Source organism: Musa acuminata, chromosome BXJ2-6 (genome assembly GCF_036884655.1).
Source record: "Musa acuminata AAA Group cultivar baxijiao chromosome BXJ2-6, Cavendish_Baxijiao_AAA, whole genome shotgun sequence".
Lineage (NCBI taxonomy): Eukaryota > Viridiplantae > Streptophyta > Magnoliopsida > Zingiberales > Musaceae > Musa > Musa acuminata.
The window spans coordinates 44727520-44745668 of record NC_088343.1 but is presented as its reverse complement, the minus strand read 5'-3'; the positions used below and the strand labels follow the sequence as shown (position 1 = coordinate 44745668).

General features: G+C 41.1%; 3 protein-coding genes across 5 annotated transcripts; 1 reads left to right on the top strand and 2 right to left on the bottom strand.

Moving 5' to 3' along the window:
• Positions 1–955: 955 nt before the first annotated feature.
• LOC103990040 (NDR1/HIN1-like protein 1) lies at positions 956–1919 on the bottom strand. The gene has a single exon (XM_009409062.3). The coding sequence runs from the start codon at positions 1824–1826 to the stop codon at positions 1194–1196; it is 633 nt and encodes a 210-aa protein (XP_009407337.2). The 5' UTR covers positions 1827–1919; the 3' UTR covers positions 956–1193.
• Positions 1920–5443: 3524 nt separating this feature from the next.
• Positions 5444–10700, top strand: LOC135615924 (RQC trigger complex subunit RQT4 homolog). Of its 3 annotated transcripts, none has more exons than XM_065115014.1 (5): positions 5444–5583; positions 5781–5976; positions 6139–6777; positions 8663–8761; positions 10148–10700. In XM_065115014.1, exons 2-5 carry the CDS (start codon positions 5830–5832, stop codon positions 10472–10474), a joined length of 1212 nt encoding a protein of 403 aa, XP_064971086.1. In that variant the 5' UTR covers positions 5444–5583; positions 5781–5829; the 3' UTR covers positions 10475–10700. The 3 variants fall into 3 exon arrangements, with proteins under 3 accessions (XP_064971086.1, XP_064971088.1, XP_064971087.1); XM_065115016.1 differs by having other exon boundaries at positions 5456–5583; positions 5679–5976; XM_065115015.1 differs by having other exon boundaries at positions 5465–5583; positions 5794–5976.
• Positions 10701–12176: 1476 nt separating this feature from the next.
• On the bottom strand, positions 12177–14327 carry LOC135613746 (pectinesterase-like). The gene is made up of 2 exons (XM_065110785.1): positions 13220–14327; positions 12177–12981 (listed from the first exon to the last, which is right to left on the bottom strand). Exons 1-2 carry the CDS (start codon positions 14169–14171, stop codon positions 12287–12289), a joined length of 1647 nt encoding a protein of 548 aa, XP_064966857.1. The 5' UTR covers positions 14172–14327; the 3' UTR covers positions 12177–12286.
• Positions 14328–18149: the final 3822 nt, after the last annotated feature.

Genomic DNA, 18149 nt, shown 5'->3' with positions numbered 1-18149 from the left:
TACTGATGCTCTTGTACTACAAAAAAGGTTTGGAGCTCGGCCCGATATTCTACATGGGCTGGAGCCCAAAATTTGATAGATATAACCATGTAACCATGATTTAGCTAAGCTTAATCAATAGATCCTAACAACAATTTACATATCAGTTAATTTTAAGTATTTTGAGTGATAAGTTTCTCATGTTTCTTTTCTTTTTCCCCTTATTCCTTCTTTCCTTCTAGCTTCTTCTTATTATTCAATCGTCATAATCTATTCTTGTCTTTCTAAGTGAGACTCTAACTCGGTCCATATCTATAGTGATTTAGTTGTTCCCCACTTTTGTTTTTGTTTTTTATTATTCCTAGTCATTTTAATATCTGATAAATATACGTATTCATTTCCAATACGGCTGTCATTAGAACCTGCCGTGACATCACAAACAAGATTTAGAGCATGAGTAACATCTATCGGACCATAGGAAGGCTCTATTTGGTGGTGCCAAGCTCAGCATTTCTCGTTCATGAAGTCCTGTTTCATGTGGAATACGGTGTTCTTTCCTTGTGTTGCTCGTTTGGGGTCTCCAAAATGTTGTCTCTTTCCTTCCAAGCCACGCTTTCGACCCATCAATAGAGTACGCTGGGGTGAGAACGAGATACCAACCACTACCACATGCTCCACCAGTATGAGGAGACTATGGGAGTTCGTGGGTCCTTCTTCCACCCTCCTCCGGCTCGGCATTACTAAGCATAACATCGATGGCGTCAAGCGTTTGATTGGGTCGGACAAAGTGGCCATCGGTTACCTTGTGGTGCCAACTTCATGCACCCATCGCCTACTTTAAAGCACCAATTGGTGATTCATCTTGATCAATACAGTTTTCTATTAGTTCTAATCGAGAAAAAAAGCACTGTTATTTGTATTGTTATGCACAAAAGAAAAAAGGTTAGATAGTGTCATCCCAATCATCAGATGTATATATATATAAACATGTGATGCTTAGTATTCAACATTTGGCTTGCAAATACATCAATCGATCTTGGTGGAATTTATAAACCATTATTAATTTCTCCCATCATCATCCTCCTCCCCTTAATATGTCTATCACACAGCCTGGCCTTCTGCTACATAACATGGAACAGCGTGCGTTACGGCTAATTAAGCCTAAAGAGAGAAGAAAAAAACCTGCTAAAGACACAGACTGGAGCTCGGCGTCCTTAGACTTCGACGCTGCAGGCGGACATCTGCTGGAACCTGACGGTGGCGTCGGATCCTGACCTCCCGGTTTGAAAGGTGAGGAAGGCCGGGCAGCTGACGAAGAGGTGGTAGTGGTCGGAGGTCCAGGAGCCGACCTTCCATCTTATGCGGCCGTCGATCTTGACGTGGAGGATGAGGAAGCCGGAAGCCTTGTCTTGGGTGAGGGCGTCGCAGAGGTAGGGCGCCACCGGGACGTTGGGGCCGAAGAGGTAGGGCGACCAGATGACGACGTCGTTGTGGCCCTGGTACATCGGGGGCAGGGCGGTGGCGAGGCTGATCTGCTGGTTCTTGTAGGCGGCGTAGACGAAGATGCGGTCGTAGTAGATGCCGATGCGGTCGTTGGGGTTGCGGGAGGCGATGGTGACCTGGAAGACGGTGGAGAGCAGGTTGCTGGGTGGGCCGGTGTAGTTGAACTGCAGCACCACCGCGCCCTGCAGGTAGAACCGGGGCTTGGTGGGGCGGAGCACCAGCCATATGATGAGGATGATGAGAAGGATCAGAATTATGAAGCCGACGATGCACCCTAAGATGCGCCAGTAGCGCTTCCGGAGCTTGCACCACTTGCTGTGGTCGCCGCAGTCCTTGCCCGACATCTTCTTCAAAACCACACGCAAATTGAGGGATGAACGCAGTAGAAATGTCAATGGAGGAGACAAGGAAGGTTCGGTGGCAGGCAAGTGAAGTAATATATAAGAAAGAAAAGAATGGTAGTACTACACCATGGCATAGAAGATTAGTGCGATGGCATGGTGTGCTCGGGTGTGCGGTGGTGAGCCTGTGACTGATGATTAAGGATAAGATTCTTCTCCTATGCTCGGTAAAAGTAAAAAAATATGGGAAATATTAGGTGATCCATCGCTTGTTTACCGTATGATATGATTCCCGATTCTCACGGTAATTTAGTGCATCGAGTGACGAGCGATTACCATCATTCCTTGTCTCAGACAGATGCTTGTCCAAAGCTGTGGGTCGGCAGTGATGGAATGAGTTTAGGCCCCTTTCTATCCTCCACTACTGCGACGTGCCACCAACCTTTGGCTTCTTGCAATCTGCGCACGCATCATTCGCCACTCCTTTTCCCCTTTAGACTCTCTTCCAGTGAGAGGTTTGCTCCGTCGTCCTACACTCGCAAATATTCTATCATATCACAAAGCAAAGATGGCTTAACCACTCGTAGGCTGATGGATCTCCTAACGTACGAAGTAGCATAATCATAAGAAACAGAAGAAGTAGCAAAGCTAAGTCACTTTTCTACGGCAGGAAGAAGGGTGGTAAAAAAGAAGGCGTCGTCGTCGTTCCTTTTGGAAGAGACGACTGCGGCGACGATGCATGTCTCCGTGAGGTCTCACAAGTATCTCTGCTACGCACGAATTATTCTTCCCGTCATTATTATGTTGACGGGTAAAGGAGGTCTACGATGTGGACGTGTGGAAATACGAAGCGTATAATAATCTAAGATGGTCAAGCAAAAGTCAAATAGAAGACCGATCGCGTTGTTCCTTTCGAAGCCTGGCATAAAAAGCATAGCCAAGTGGCTACAATCATGTATTTATATATTGTTTTCACCCTACGGCATTTTAAGCCACCAAAAGGAGTTACACACGCCAAACCTCGGCATACAAGCGATTCGATAAGATCGAAGGCAGCAGCCCACAACAGAGAGATCCTTTCCAGCCGACACAATTTAGAGATAGAGAGGAATGGAAGTATCCACGAAGCACCTTTTACCTCAGTGTCCGATGTGATCGAACGAATTAAACAAGCACAGGCCACGCTGCGCCACTCAAGTCAATTTCTCATTCGTAACACAAAAGAGACATGCGGTGGGCCCCGAAAGGAAAGCATTGACGCTATGGCGGATGATCTATTCCTCCTTGCGTCCCTAATACGTTATTATATTCCTTGTAGTCGAGTCTCCTATATATATATATTCGAAGATTAAGAATTTAATTTTAGTGGATTGTGGCTAAGCTAATTATTATTTTATTATATCAATATTTTATAGGTTAAAAGTATAGATTCCAAACTCTAAATATTTAATAAATGGGAGTAAAATAATATTATTATTATCAATTAATATTTAAGATATTAAAATATATAGGACTATTTATCGTCTCGCGAACCACCGCATGCATGTTAGGCGAGCCACATACTTCCACCTCCTAGAAAAACGTTAATAGCTACATCTCATATTAACTTCCATCATCGTTGTGAGAGGAAAGAACCTCGTCAACTAATCACGACCTGTCCCATTAATGAAATGAAGGGGCAAATGAGACAAAAACACATCTTACCAACCAGAGAAGACACTAATTGTATCTCAACCACACGCTGCCATCCTCATCTAGTTAGGAAGCATATGAAACATGGAATCCTCGTTTATCGAGCATCGCTCCAGAAGTTGATAGTGCGAGAGATAGAAAGATACAAGAAGAAGAGCTGTACGTAGTGATGGCTACTCTTGAAAGGATTTAATAGTTTCATTTTTGCAAGATCAAGAAAAAGATGTATATTGAAGCTAATACTACGTGAGAGGATAAGGAAAAGCGCGTCATGTAATCGGCCCAACACATGGAATTTGGGTGCTTCGTGAAACACTTTCCATGTCCTCTTAAGAGCATGGAAGAGTGGTTCACTTTATCGCCCAATACCTGTTTGGGTCCTTAGTTGTCTCGACTTATTAAGTATCTTACATAATCAATAAATCAATATAGTAATATTTGATGATACTATACAATTATTTCCATAAATTAATTCTTTGCTTAAGTTTTTTTTTAATATATACTTTTACTCAAGAGAAAATATATTTAATTTTTGAATCCTTTGAATGCTGTCTACTTTATATATATCAATTTAAACATAAGAGGAGTCTTTATCATAGTATACCCTACATAATTTATATCATCCCTTATTGAACCTATTTCTTGAGGTGGTATATTACCATATACTTTTGATGATCTTAATCGCTAGATCTTTTTGAACCAACTCAAGGAAGGACTCAATTAAGAGGTTGAGGTGCTTCCTCATACGAGTCATGCAAAGCTCCTCTTGTTGGTGATTTGAATGAATGCTACATCGAGCTTCATGTTTGATAAAAAAGATAACGTAAAAAAATAGAGACTGAAGTCTTACTATCAACCCTTAGAGATGGGACACAACTTAGTTTCAATGAGCTAATGTTCGCTCATCTAAGCAATGACATTCAAGTTGGACAAAACTTGGGTGATTTAGGTTAATTATCCTTTTTTAGCTCCGATCAATCTCGGAGGGAAAGGATCGTATGGACAAAGACTAAGCTAAAAGACTCCTTGTTGCTTCAAGAGATTCAAAAGAACCCTCCATTTAAGTCCTTATTAGAGCTTGAAAACTTACACTCATGTTAGGCCAAAAGGTGAAAGATTGATATTAAACATTGTAATATGTATATGATAATATCAATATCGGGATAATATTGATATCGAGATATTCCTCGATGAAACTTGTAAAGTAACATTATGAGTTGGGTGCTAGGTTGATAGATGAGATTTTTCGGATAAGAAAGTCCTTAATAAAAAAAAGAAAAAGAAAAGATGGAGGGATAATTGAAACCCAACCTCTAGTATATCAGTATAGATATAAAGATAGCAATTTAACATATATGATTAATCATTAAGTTCAGTAGCTATAAGCTTAAACTCTAGTGAAAGAAAAATCGTTAATGACTCTAATGCTTGATGGTCAAGCAAACCTATTACAAAGAGTTGTGTTTGGTAATCTTATATGAATGCTATGCAATTATCTCTATGCTCTATGTCGATGGTTATTAAAGACTCGATAAGTAGACATGATGTATGATATTTTTTTAAAAAAATATACTTAATTCACTAAATTATTTGAATATTTATATGAACTTAAATATTATTAAAGTATCATAAAAATGTGTTAACTAATTTAACTATGAAATATTTTAATAGTTTATCGTAAGATATTGGATCAAATCTCTTTTAAATTAAGGATTGCATATCGATATTTTAGGAATTTTATTTTTTTTAAAAGTTTGTGGGTCTTTTGGTATTTAAAATAATAGTAAAAAGTGAAAAGATACTTTTTTTTGGATAAATAAAAAAAACAACGTAAAATTAATTTTTTTTAATAAATTTATTATGTATATTTATTAAGTATGCTATTATTTTATCAATTCTGCAATCGGATTGGTTGATCCATTGATTTTTCATCTTTGTTAATCCACCAATCGGAGGAGTCGCGAGCCCTAACTCTGAGTTGTGGCGCCACCGCAGTCGCGCGTTCTCCCTCTCCGCGCCCTTGCCCGTCGCCCGCGGCCGCCGGTTGCCCGCCGCCGCCTCACCTACGGTATTCCTCTTCCTTCATTGCCTCCTCCTCCTCCTCCCTTTCTCTCTTTTTTCTTCTTCCGACCTCCTTTTTCCTTCTTCTTCCCCCTCCTCCAGCTGAGTGACCGGACCCGTAGTCTGGTACGGGTCCCGGTACCTGAAATTTCTTTCCTTGCGTAAGCCCTCAACGATGTTGGCCTTTATAATGGGTTGCCCTAGGAAACGGTGCTAGGAAACGGTGGAGGGAACAGGATCCAGAGGCAGAAATATGGGATCGGGAGAATGGTTGGAGGAGGCGTTGGTGGAACTCTGCGGGAGGATTGAAACTGGCTTAGATTTGGACGGGGATCTCATCCGCGGTCTCGTGTCCTTCTGCGAGCTCGCCCCGCCTCAAGACGCCGCCGATTACCTTACCGTTCGTATCCCTTTCTTTCTCCCCCTCTATATGCTTTGCTTTTTCGGCAATAATGATTTCCATCCTCGAATAAGCGACTCTTAGGATGGTCATCATGACCTTCGATCCTTATATATCAGAAAGTCTTCTGCTAGTAAGGTTTGCAATGCCCTTATTCTGCAGAATATCATTGGCCTGGAAGCTGGGGAAGATATAATTCAAGAGTACATGAAAAAGAGGGGGTTTGTTGATTCTGCTGCCAAAGTTGCAGAGATAAAAGCATCAGGGTTTCAAGCCTATGCGAAGCCACCGGCAGATGAAGGCATGGTTGTTGCAGCCAAAAAGCAATCAAGGCCGTCTAAAGACATAAATTCAACAGTGATTCATGGCAATCAAACGGAAAATGGGTCCAGAGGTGCATCTAAAGGAAATTCAAGTGTTCCAAAAAAGAAAAAGGGTGGAAAAACTGTCACCCTTGCTGAGGCAGCAAAGGGGTCTGTTGTTTTCCAGCAAGGAAAGCCCTGTTCTTGTCAAGCTCGACGGCACAAGCTCGTGAGCAACTGTTTATCTTGTGGCAAGATCATATGCGAACAAGAAGGAGAGGGTCCCTGCAGTTTCTGTGGTGTGCTTGTGTTGAGAGAAGGCAGTACTTATGCTGGTCTTTCTGACCCTGGAGTTCCTCTTTCTGAAGCTGAAGCTGCAGCAGAAGCATATGCAAAAAGGCTTGTAGATTATGATAGGAACTCTACAGCAAGGACTAAAGTTATTGATGACCAGAGTGACTATTATGAGATCGAAGGAAATAGCTGGCTCTCCACAGAGGTCTTATTCTTTAAACCATCAATTTTCCATGTCTTGATTGCATCAAGTTTCTTCAAAATTGTGCTTTTCTTCAAACTGCTTTTGTTTCCTGATTACAATAAGATTTTGGTTTTGGAACTCTGTTCAAAGATAAATAATCAACAAGTAGTCGTTGGCTCACCATTTTCTTGAATCATTTATACTGGAAAAGAAAAGCATTCTGATGTACTAGTCTGCCATACAGAATTTCTCAGATCTGGAACATTTCCTAGTTGGTTTTTCATCAAACATTTATGATCTCTCTATTTGCTTAATGCTAGTCAGAGAAGGCTTAGTAGAAGCACCAATGAGTAATCATGACTGAATATATATCACTAATAAAAGGCTTAACAACTGAAATGGACTTAAAATTGGATACAAGGAGTGGTTTGGAGATTCATATGGAAGTTATCGTAAGCATAAGCATTAGATTCTCAGTTTGTAAATCTAGATAGTAAATATTCAAGTTACCCTAAGTAATAGACATTAGGAAATTATCATTTTGATTTCCTTTTGATGAGAATAAAATGGCACAAACATTCTATGTTAACAGAAAGTTGATGCTATTGCTCATTGGACTGGTTTTTTTACATCAGTGAAATGGATATGGGCATTCCTGTTAACTGTTAACATTTTGTTCTTCCAAATGTTACGTGCTAAGTAGACATTGACATTCCTTTCTATTTGGTCGCAAGTCGTCGGTTTTTTTTGTGGGATGATTTGGAGGCCTAGATTGGGCAACTTTGGCCACTATTGGTTTGGCCAAAGCTATTACACTGGTGTTGAAAATTTTATCTTCGATAATGAACTGAACCTGATGGTAGACTCGACTTCAAGAGCTAGGCCTGACTTCAATATCAGCTACGTGGACATTAATATAGTCTTTTCACATTAGCTCCCGTCTCATAGCGATGTTTGCTAGTATAAAGATACTTCTGGTCCTGAGTTGTAGCTATATATCAAAATCAACCTATCTGAGCCCTATAGATCAATTTTGAGGGGTTCAGCACTAAATTGGTAGACAAATCATTATAGGTTTACCTTGTCTATGTGCAAACTGCAAACCAGCCCCCTACAGTGATTTGATAGAGTTTGATAGTTGTTTCCTACCTCTAAAATGGACTAAAGAACTATATGTATAGTATTCATCATGATGCCTAATTATAGTAGGATTTTGTTTAGTTGCAATTTGATGATCGATAATTGTGTCAAGTCAGATGGACAATACTTGAGAATCCCCATCCTATCCACAGAAGCCAAGGCCATATAGCAAGAGAGTAGGTCTTCTTCTACATCGAAATAGGTATATTCATTACTGCTTTAGTGAGTCTTGGAGGATTTTACCCCAAATAGAGAGACAAATTGGTGCTCAAAGAGGCTGACTATGGTTATGAAGTCGGGCAGGCTAATTATATTTCAGCAAACTTCACTGAGAAAGAGTGTACAATTATAACCCACCTATATCTTCTCTCGATCCTCCATAGCTGTATCAATCTGCTAATAACATATCTGGAGGTTGAGGATAGCTGACTTACAACTCTTTCTTGAACAACATGTGTGGTCTAATGCAACAATCAATTCACAAGCATCAACAACCAATTAAGAAGGTGAACACTCAAGTCGTGTCATTACAAGTTGGACAAGGTCAAATCAACATGCTTTAACAAAATTTTATCATTCATCAGCCGAGTTGAAGTTCATTCTTGCTGTTTACAATTGGATTTTATGGGTTTACCTGTTTACGAAGCTGTAAAGAAGCCATATCATGCTGTTGAATGCTGAAATTTCTATGTAATATTGTTATCATTATTGTGAAGATGCCTTAATGTTGCATGGAATTGATCTCAATTAAGCTTCTGTACTTCAGGAGAAGCAGCTTTTACAGAAAAAGCAAAAGGAAATTGAAGAAGCTGCTGAAGCAAGAAAGAGAAAAGTTATTGTCACATTTGATTTGCTAGGCCGCAAGGTTGGTGACTTGTAGTTTGGCAATTGTAATTTCTAGTTAAAGTGATGGAAAATTGTTTATTTGTCCTATCATTTTGTGGTATTGCTCCTTTTAAGTATATGTTTACTGTTGCTACTGCTCCAATAATTGGTCTTCATAATGCTATAAACTATACTTGATTGTAAACATGTAGGGTCTAGAAACATGACATTTTCTCTATGCAGCTTGCTGATACCTATCAAAAATGGATACTTCAGGTACATGCAATATCAGTGTTGGTTGTATAATGTAGGGCACTTTTAGGATATTTCTAAGATACTTATCAAAATTTCCATTTTTGATCATGACAACAAGCCATTGTCTGGTCAATTGAGCTTTATTTAGTGAAACAAGTAATTAAAGGAGCAGAATGCTTTTTTAATGAATAATGGATACTGTTGAAAAAAGTTTCAGTGAATTTTGTAATATTTGAATGTTGGAACTTCTATAGAAGAGACAAATATATTATCAGATATAACATATATGCCTTTTGTATTATCATCATATAATTAATGAAGATAACTTAAAAATCTCACTTCATATTTTATTAGATCTTGTTGTCTTTTCTATATTTTTTGAGTACTGTCACTAAAATTACTCTCTTTCATGGCTCATAAATTACGAATGCTACTTAATTACTTGTTATTATTTACTAATTTTTTTGTTATCGTATAAAAGTATCATATATATGATACCTTTTGTTGTCATATTATTTACTATATTATATATATCATATGCAATATTGTATTTTTGAAATGTTTTCTTATTGCCTTATTCATATTGGTATCTTATTTTTTTAAGATGTCATATTAGCATATATATCCATTATCCATATTCCTACTTCATAAGTTCGTTCCTCTGATTTCTTATTGTTCTATAAATAACCTCTAATATGGATGTTCCTCGTAACATTATTAATGTAGGTTGAAGGTGAAAGTGGTACTAGTTAAATGGCTTAGAGTATGCATAGGAAAGCAGTCTTAAGAAGTCCATTTGTTCTGTATTCTGGTTCCAGTTTGATGGGCAGTTCATCAGTCTATCAACTTGTGAGAACTAATTGAAAAATGCACTACATTTTTTTTTTGATACTATCCATTTCTGATGCAAGTTTTTTCTTTGCTTCAATAGACATATTTGTGCTTATGAAGGCTTTTTTTGCCAGACTAGATATTATTTAATTATAATTCATGTGTAATTATGCAGTATCTGTAGATACATGATATGATGCGGCAGTTAAGTATTTTTTGTCTGTGTTTGGGTGGACTTTAAATTTAAGCTTTGCCGGAGATAGATAGATATCCTGCAGTTGTGTCGTGAACATAGCACTTACGTTTTGTTCTACTGCACTAATCTCTGTTTTGTTTTCAGGTAATCTTGAATAAGGAAGTAGCTTCAGACACAGAGTACAGTATATTAAGACCTGAAGAAAGAGAATCAAATCGTATAAAGCCTAATCCAACCGTTAGTCTGCAGCCAGTCTTTGTTTCAACAGGCCCTAGAAAAGATCCAGCCAAAGGAAAACGAAGAAAGAGAATGACAAATGGTTTATGCCTGGAAATAAGTGGTAGAGTCCAGCACGAGAACATGGAGATGCGCCAGTTTCATCGAAATGATCACAATGATCATGGTCTATCAGGCGAAGGCTTTTGGCAAGATAAAGAAGATACACACGAGTGTTCTCTAGATTACAACTAAGAGAGAACTTAAGTGGAGCTGCCATTGTGTTCCAACTCTTCAATGGTTTCTGTCGATGCTGTAGATCGACATGACCTTGGTATTGAGATAAATGAAATAAGACTGTTGATACATCAACAGTGACTTTTTTTGTTCAAAAAAGAGTATATTACATAAAGGTTGTATATTTGTTTTAATAAAAAGAGATCCCTGCTCATCCAAAAGTAATAAATGTGACAATTCAGTAGGTCGATGGATCTTGCCGAGCTATGAGTGCATTTGATCTCAAAGAAAAGAAAAAGCGAGTTTGCAAATATTTCAAGTGCATTCGATATTTTTTTAGAAAAGAAATTAAGATCCAAAGCGAGACGTACATTCAGTATTGACCAAGGTGGTCTTACAACATAGTTGACGACATATTAGTAGTTAGTACTTGTGTTCCTTAGATAATTTCTACCATTGCTAATTACAAACCCTGGGTATAAATAGTCTTTCTTATTCTTTTTTTTTATTTTACATTTTTGTTTGTTTGTTGATACTTGATACAACCGTCTAACTTGAACGTTAAAAAGATCGATACAGACTCGATACAGGCTTTCCCCACCTGATCTTCTTTTAGGATCTTAAACACTGTCACAAGCAACACGGATCACAATAGAATCTAGATCAACATTCAAATCCTTATCAATAATCTCATAACGCGTTTGGTTGATTGATCTGCTACCACCTCGAGACTCTGGTGGTGTAACACTCCATTGTGGCCACACCTCACCATTCAACTTTGATGTTAACACTTTCCATGAAGGCATCGGTGCATGATGATCCATCATATTCGTGCAAAACGAAACCTCCACCTCAAACACCATCAGATTCTAGACATGAACCATTCGTGTTTAATTTGAGCCAACTAGGTATAAAGTAATTACTTATGCCATTCTTCTCTTGGTTGAAAGAAATAAATTTTTGTTCCTCCAATTTAAAAAAGATTAATGGTAGACCAAAAAAAAAAGTTAAACCAAAAATATAGTTACTTACAAAAATTACATAAAATTACAGTTGGGCCATGAACGAGTCGTTTGTCGAATCGGACGACAAGGTGTCGGGCTCGGGGAAGGTCGGTGCAACACGCCTGAGTGCAGGGGTGCTGCACTCCACTGTAAGCCTCAAGTCTCCCGACCACTCCTCGGTCGGCGGCTGGACATTTGGAGGCTGAGGCAGTTGTCTGACTGGGGATGTGTTGTGAGACGCAAGGATGAACGCTGGCTATGGGAAAGGTCGGTGCATCGTGAAACGTAGGGATGAACGCCGACTAGATCGGTTATGGGGGAGGAGTCGTATGTTGTGTAAGCTGAGGGATGAGGGGGATGTTCGTCTACATCATGGCGGCATTGGGGTTTATAACATAAGACTAGATAATATCACCGAATAAAAGGTTCCATTAAACCTATTGTTTTGATAGAGTCAATCATTGTATTAGTACATGCACTCGTAACGGGTTATTATATCTCTTTCATAAACTGAAATAAAGGAATTATCCATATTTTCGTTGCTCGAAGTAACGTAACAACAAACTGACATGTGTTAATATAACATAATATATCAATCGATCGATATCACAAAAGGTAATTCAACCACTACTTCACGTAAACGAAGGAAGGAAAGTTACGAGGATATAGAAATAAAGATGTCAGAAAATTTAGTAGAACACCAGCACAACAACATATGCCACTAAAGGAGTATCAATCAATAATAATGAAATTAAGGAAGAAGTCTCCCATAGGAACATCCCACCTCTCAATCTCCGACTTTTTTATTAGGTAGATAAGAAGGACATCAATTTGTAAACCCACCAAGATAGGGTATGCCCGAAAACTTGATCCACCGTTGACCTTGGATTAGGGAATTCACTGTGTACGCTTGAGCCGTCTGCCTGTTGATGACATGAAACCCAGGCCAATTCACCCTGCCGCTGGTCCCGGCACCGGGCCCACGGTTGCCATACTCGGCATAATATAGTGTGTTCAAAAACTGGTCGCCATCCCATGGCAACCATCCCTCCGGTTTGATCAAGTCGCCGATGGTGGATTCCATGATGATGGTCCTCGAGCGTGCCTTCCAAGGCCGACCAAGGTAGCTGGGGATCGTCAACCTGTCAGGGAACAAGCGCTTGTCGGGGACGATGCGGCAGTTTTGGATCACAAGTGCTGTCTCTTCCTTCTCCTCCTCTCGTCCGTGTGCTGTCACCGTGTTCTGTTGATTGTCCATGGGGCGCCGCACCACGATGAGGCAGTTTTGAAGAATGGTGGAGGAGTCACCGAAGATGAAGTCAACAGTCCCCGATACCACACAGTTGCGGTAGAACTGCCGATGGGCCTGCACGTAGAGAGTGTCCTGGAACGCATCCATACGACAGTTGAAGAAGGCTGACATGTCCCCTTTCACACGAAGCGCCACGGCTTGGTGCTTCTCTGGTCCAGCGGTGTTGCTGAACCCCATATACTTGCCAATAAAGCCCTGCCCTTCGGCAGCTGGAAAATGCCAATTGCATAAAACTTTAGGTCAGACATGCATATGTTCTGCATCACTCTCGATATTTCATTGTCTCTACTATCAAGATTTAGTTTGGTGTAGTAAGTGTTATATAGATTGATTGCAGTAATATGTTTGCTATATCTAACTTAGGTCACAACTGATATGTCAGATGGTAAGTGAGTAGATGTGAAACGTAGCATAATATAGGATTTATGAAAGCAAAGAAGGTCAGACCGAAGGTCGCAGTATTCATGGTTTGAACGCCATCGACGTTGTTCTTGCTGCCAGTCACGACTGTCTTCCTTGGTCCATCACCATACATGAACACGTTCACCTTGTCCTTGGTGACGAGGACATTCTCCTTGTAGATCCCGGCCTTGACGTAGATCACATAGCGGCCTGTATACTTCTTGGGCATGGCATTGAGGGCAGCGTTGATAGTCTTATAGTCTCCACTCCCATCCTGAGCCACCACCATGTTAGGCTTCAACTCACCTCTCGCACTGGCAGCCAAGAGCTTCCTGTCATGGGCCGAGAACCACGTGGGATAACCCTTGGCATCGCTCCCCTGAGACAGTAGCCGGCGGCTGGCGATATTGGTCACGTTGATGGGGACTTGGAAGTTCTTGAATAATGAACTGAGCCCATCGACGATGGCAATGGCATTGCTGGTGACCTGAGAGGCCGTGACAAGGCCGTCCTTCATGGTCGAGTGTAGGTCGGGTTGAGTGATGCTATCGAGGCAGGTCTGCTGGTAGGAGATGACGGCTGAAAGCCAGCACTTGATGTCATCGGTCCTTCTCGCCAAACCGTCAAGGTCATGAGTCTCCGAGAAGGCAGCTTGTAGCTCCTCGGTGGCATCCTCGAAGAGTCGACGACAAATGTCGAACCCATCCTTGTTCATCGAGTCAGTGGCTTTCAAACTCACGTTGTTGGACAGGTGGGTGGCAGCTTCGATTTCTTTGATGGCAACCATGAAGGAAGCTTGTATGATCTCCTTGGGAGAGGCAGAGCCATTGATGGCAGCATTGAGGGTCCGTTCGCACACATCAGCGTAGTCAGTGGAGGCGCAGATGGCCGTCACGGACTTGGAGGAGGCGACAGGGGAATCGTCACTCGCCGCCCCTATCACGGCGGCCACAAGGAGGACCGCCGAGAGAGCACCCAAGACGGCCTTATTCGACATCTCTTTACGGTCCTCGTATTGTTTGCTAATCCAAGAGAAGCGTGTGCATTTACTTTGGATTGTGGACGGAGTGAAAGGAGGAAACCTAAGAAAGATACTTTGGGGACGGAGCTCCCCAAGTATCTGTCCGCCTGCCGTCGAGAGGAAGGAGAGGGCGTGCTTATATAACGGTCGAACTAACTGATAAAAAGGTAAAAGATGAGAGACCGTCGCGTCGGTTTTCTTTCTTGACTTCGTCCAGACGAACAATACGTGGATAAGAGCTCTTTTTGGCAATCGTTGCATTAATCTCGACGTTTTTTTAGCCATCTTAATTATCGGTTCTTGGCAATACATGCAGCTAAGCATAAAAATGCATGGTCTTCCCTGCAGTAACGCGGGTTAACCGATCTCGTTCAGTGCTATATTAAGTTTCTTCGCCTCCTGGTTCGAAGCACGTCCTAACTAATGTGATTGAAAATGAAAACAACAGTATTCTTTCTCATCCATTATCATAAACAACGTAATTATAAGTTTTTTTTTCATCCATTATGATAACGAAGGTAATTGATTTATGAGTTTTAAAATTCAAAGTAGGTAAACACAATCTCGTGTCCTCCTAAGACATAAAATTCATAAACTTTTTTTTATCCTCTCAAGGCTTAAAAAGATATCTTAAACCCAATGTAAGAGACTATTTTTACAAATTCCTTTCTCATCCTCTAAGATATAAAAATATATCTTAAATCGATTGTAAGAGACTCATTTTGAACCCATAAATTCCCGTATTAGGTCGAAGGGATTGAGTTAGAAAACATCTCTCTATCTCGATCTTCATGTAGGTGATACTTGGGGAGCACGAAAATTTCACCTTGGAGATACTTTGGATAGTCTAGAACATATGGGTCAGGATCACATCGGGTTGATCAAGACGTCAACAATATTTTCTCCTAATATTTTGATACTAGAGGAAGGGTCCGATGTCGCAAGAACGTCTGCCTACCAACCTTCTCAATGAACGCTCGAGCGAGGAGGCTATTTCTATATATGGATGTATCCACCTTGGCTTAAATACTATTGTGACACGGGTGTTTCCTCAACAACCCAGGCCTCTCGCCCCCGGAGGCAACCCCGAGCCACCTGCTTGTCATCGTTGAGGTGTTCCTATACCTCACCCAGTAGGTGCAAACATTAATGGGAGTGATGCAAACTGTTATTCCGCTCTTGCCCTAGCTAGCCTAATAAGTGAGGCTACTATCTCAACCACAATCAGCAACTCAACCGTCATCAGTACTGGCAGCCAACAAAAAACCCTAACAAGATAAAAGGGGATAACAAAGTAATACCATGTCTAGTTTGTGGATAGGATATTCTAGTTTGACCAACGATCCTTCTCGATGGTAGAGATAGACGATATTGACCATGATAGCCTACTCGGCCACCATAGCCCCAAGCTAACATCAATCAAGATGATGGAAAGTACATCACCCTCGATTAGCTCATCAAGTGCGTCGACAATGCTCACAATGGCAACACCATCGAGAGCGATGGCTATGCCTCCCCGGAGCACCATGTCCTCGAGCTTAATGACTTCACCCCTGGAGGTGATGCCGACTACCACTTGGCCTTTCGCCTCTATCCCCTTCGTCCTCATCTTCATCGATTTCTTATACAACATGAAAAAGCACTAGAAGTTGTTGCACTTAAATAAGAATGGCCTCACCATTGACCACATCGTCAGCCTTGGGATGTTAGAGGCGATCTCCTGTATCTAAATGGTGTTGAATTTCATCTTTGGCAAGATGAGGGACGGGGATATCTTCACGGTGCTAAGGACGAATGGCTCCAGCAAGTCCACCTTGATCAATGCCTTTGTGAATTGCATCATGTGGGAAAGTACATCACCCTCGATTAGCTCATCAAGTGCGTCGACAATGCTCACAATGGCAACACCATCGAGAGCGATGGCTATGCCTCCCCGGAGCACCATGTCCTCGAGCTTAATGACTTCACCCCTGGAGGTGATGCCGACTACCACTTGGCCTTTTGCCTCTATCCCCTTCGTCCTCATCTTCATCGATTTCTTATACAACATGAAAAAGCACTAGAAGTTGTTGCACTTAAATAAGAATGGCCCCACCATTTATCACATCGTCAGCCTTGGGATGTTAGAGGCGATCTCCTGGATCTAAATGGTGTTGAATTTCATCTTTGGCAAGATGAGGGATGGGGATATCTTCACGGTGCTAAGGACGAATGGCTCCAGCAAGTCCACCTTGATCAATGCCTTTGTGAATTGCATCATGTGGGAGTCGAGAAAATTCGACTCGCTTGAAGAGAATATGCTACGATGAAGGTGCAAGGCCAAATGCGCTTGAAACATGTGAGTTGGGAAAATTCAACCAGTGTAAAGAGAAATCACTATGGCAAAGGTGTAAGGCCAAATATGCTTGAGATGTATGAGTCGAGAAAACTCGACCCATGTGAAGAGAAATCTATCATGATAGAGGCGCGAGGACAAATATGCCCAAGACATATAAGTCAGAAAAACCTCACATGCATGAAGGGAAATCTACTATGACATAAGTGTAAGGCTAAATATGCTTAAGGCGTGTGAGTCGAGAAACTTGACCCACACTAAGAGATATCTACCATAAAGGATGCATGAAGCTAAATATGCCTGAGGTACGTGAGTCAGGAAAACTTAACCCGCATGAAGAGAAATCCACTATGACAAGGGCACAAGGCCAAATGTACTCAAAAGACATGAGTCAAGGAAACCTGACCAATATGAAGAGAAATCTACGATGGCTAAGGTATAAGGCCAAATGTGCTCGAGATGAATGAGTCGAGAAAACCTAGCCTACATAAAGAGAAATATACTACAGCAGAGTTGCAAGGTCAAATGCGCCTGAGATGTGTGAGTCGAAAATACTCAACTTGCATGAAGTGAAATCCACTATGACGGAGGCGCAAGGCCAAATGCACCCAAGGCGTGTGAGTCAGGAAACCCGACCCACGCCAAGATATATCCATTATAAAGGAGATGCGAGGCCAAATATGCTCGAGACATGTGAGTTAGGAAATCCAACTCACGCCAAGATATATTTGTCATGATGGAGGCACGATGCTAAATGCGTCCGAGATGTATGAGTTTAGAAAACCTGACCCATGTAGTGAGAAATTCATTATAGTAGAGGCGTAAGGCCAAATAAGCCAAAGATGCGTGAGGCGAGAAAATCTAACCCTCATGAAAAGAAATCCGCTATAACGGAGGTGCAATGCCAAATGCAAATAAGATATGTGAATTAGGAAAATCTGACCCATATGAATATAAATCCGTTATGAGAGAGGCACAAGGCCAAATATGCCCGAGGTGTATGAGTCAGGAAATTTGACCCACACCAAGATATATCCACCATGATAGAGGCATGAGATTAAATACACTCGAGGCGTGTGAGTTGGGAAACTCGACCTACGCCAAGATATATCTGTCATGGTGGAGGCATAAGATCAAATACGCTTGAGATGCATGAGTCAAGAAAACTAAGCCTGCGTGAAGAAAAATCTACTATGATAGAGGTGCAAGGTTAAATGCGCTCGAGGCATGTGAGTCAATAAACCTGATTCGCACTAAGAAATATTCGCCATGATGGAGATGCGAGGTAAAATATTCTTGAGATGCATGAGTTAAGAAAACCCGATCCGCGTGAAGAGAAATCTGCTATGACAGAGGCACAAGGCTAAATGTGCTTAAGGTATGTGAGTCGGGAAACTCGACCCGCGCCAAGATATATTCGCCACGGTGGAGGCACGAGGCCAAATGCACCTGAGATGCATGAGTCAAGAAAACCCAACCTATATGTAGAATACTTAGCTATGGTAGAGTAGCAAGGGCAAATATGCTTGAGACATGTGAGTCAAAAATACCCAGCCCACGTAAAGAGAAATCTGCTATGACAAAGATGCAAGGCCAATACGCTTGAGACATGTGAGTTA

Bases quoted from the DNA above. Each gene is read 5' to 3' on its own strand.
- LOC103990040 (XM_009409062.3), bottom strand. From the start codon at position 1,826: ATGTCGGGCAAGGACTGCGGCGACCACAGCAAGTGGTGCAAGCTCCGG.
- LOC135615924 (XM_065115014.1), top strand. From the start codon at position 5,830: ATGGGATCGGGAGAATGGTTGGAGGAGGCGTTGGTGGAACTCTGCGGG. The intron at 5,977-6,138 runs GTTCGTATCCCT...CTTATTCTGCAG, and splicing joins ACGCCGCCGATTACCTTACC to AATATCATTGGCCTGGAAGC. The intron at 6,778-8,662 runs GTCTTATTCTTT...TCTGTACTTCAG, and splicing joins ATAGCTGGCTCTCCACAGAG to GAGAAGCAGCTTTTACAGAA.
- LOC135613746 (XM_065110785.1), bottom strand. From the start codon at position 14,171: ATGTCGAATAAGGCCGTCTTGGGTGCTCTCTCGGCGGTCCTCCTTGTG. The intron at 12,982-13,219 runs GTCTGACCTTCT...GGCATTTTCCAG, and splicing joins CATGAATACTGCGACCTTCG to CTGCCGAAGGGCAGGGCTTT.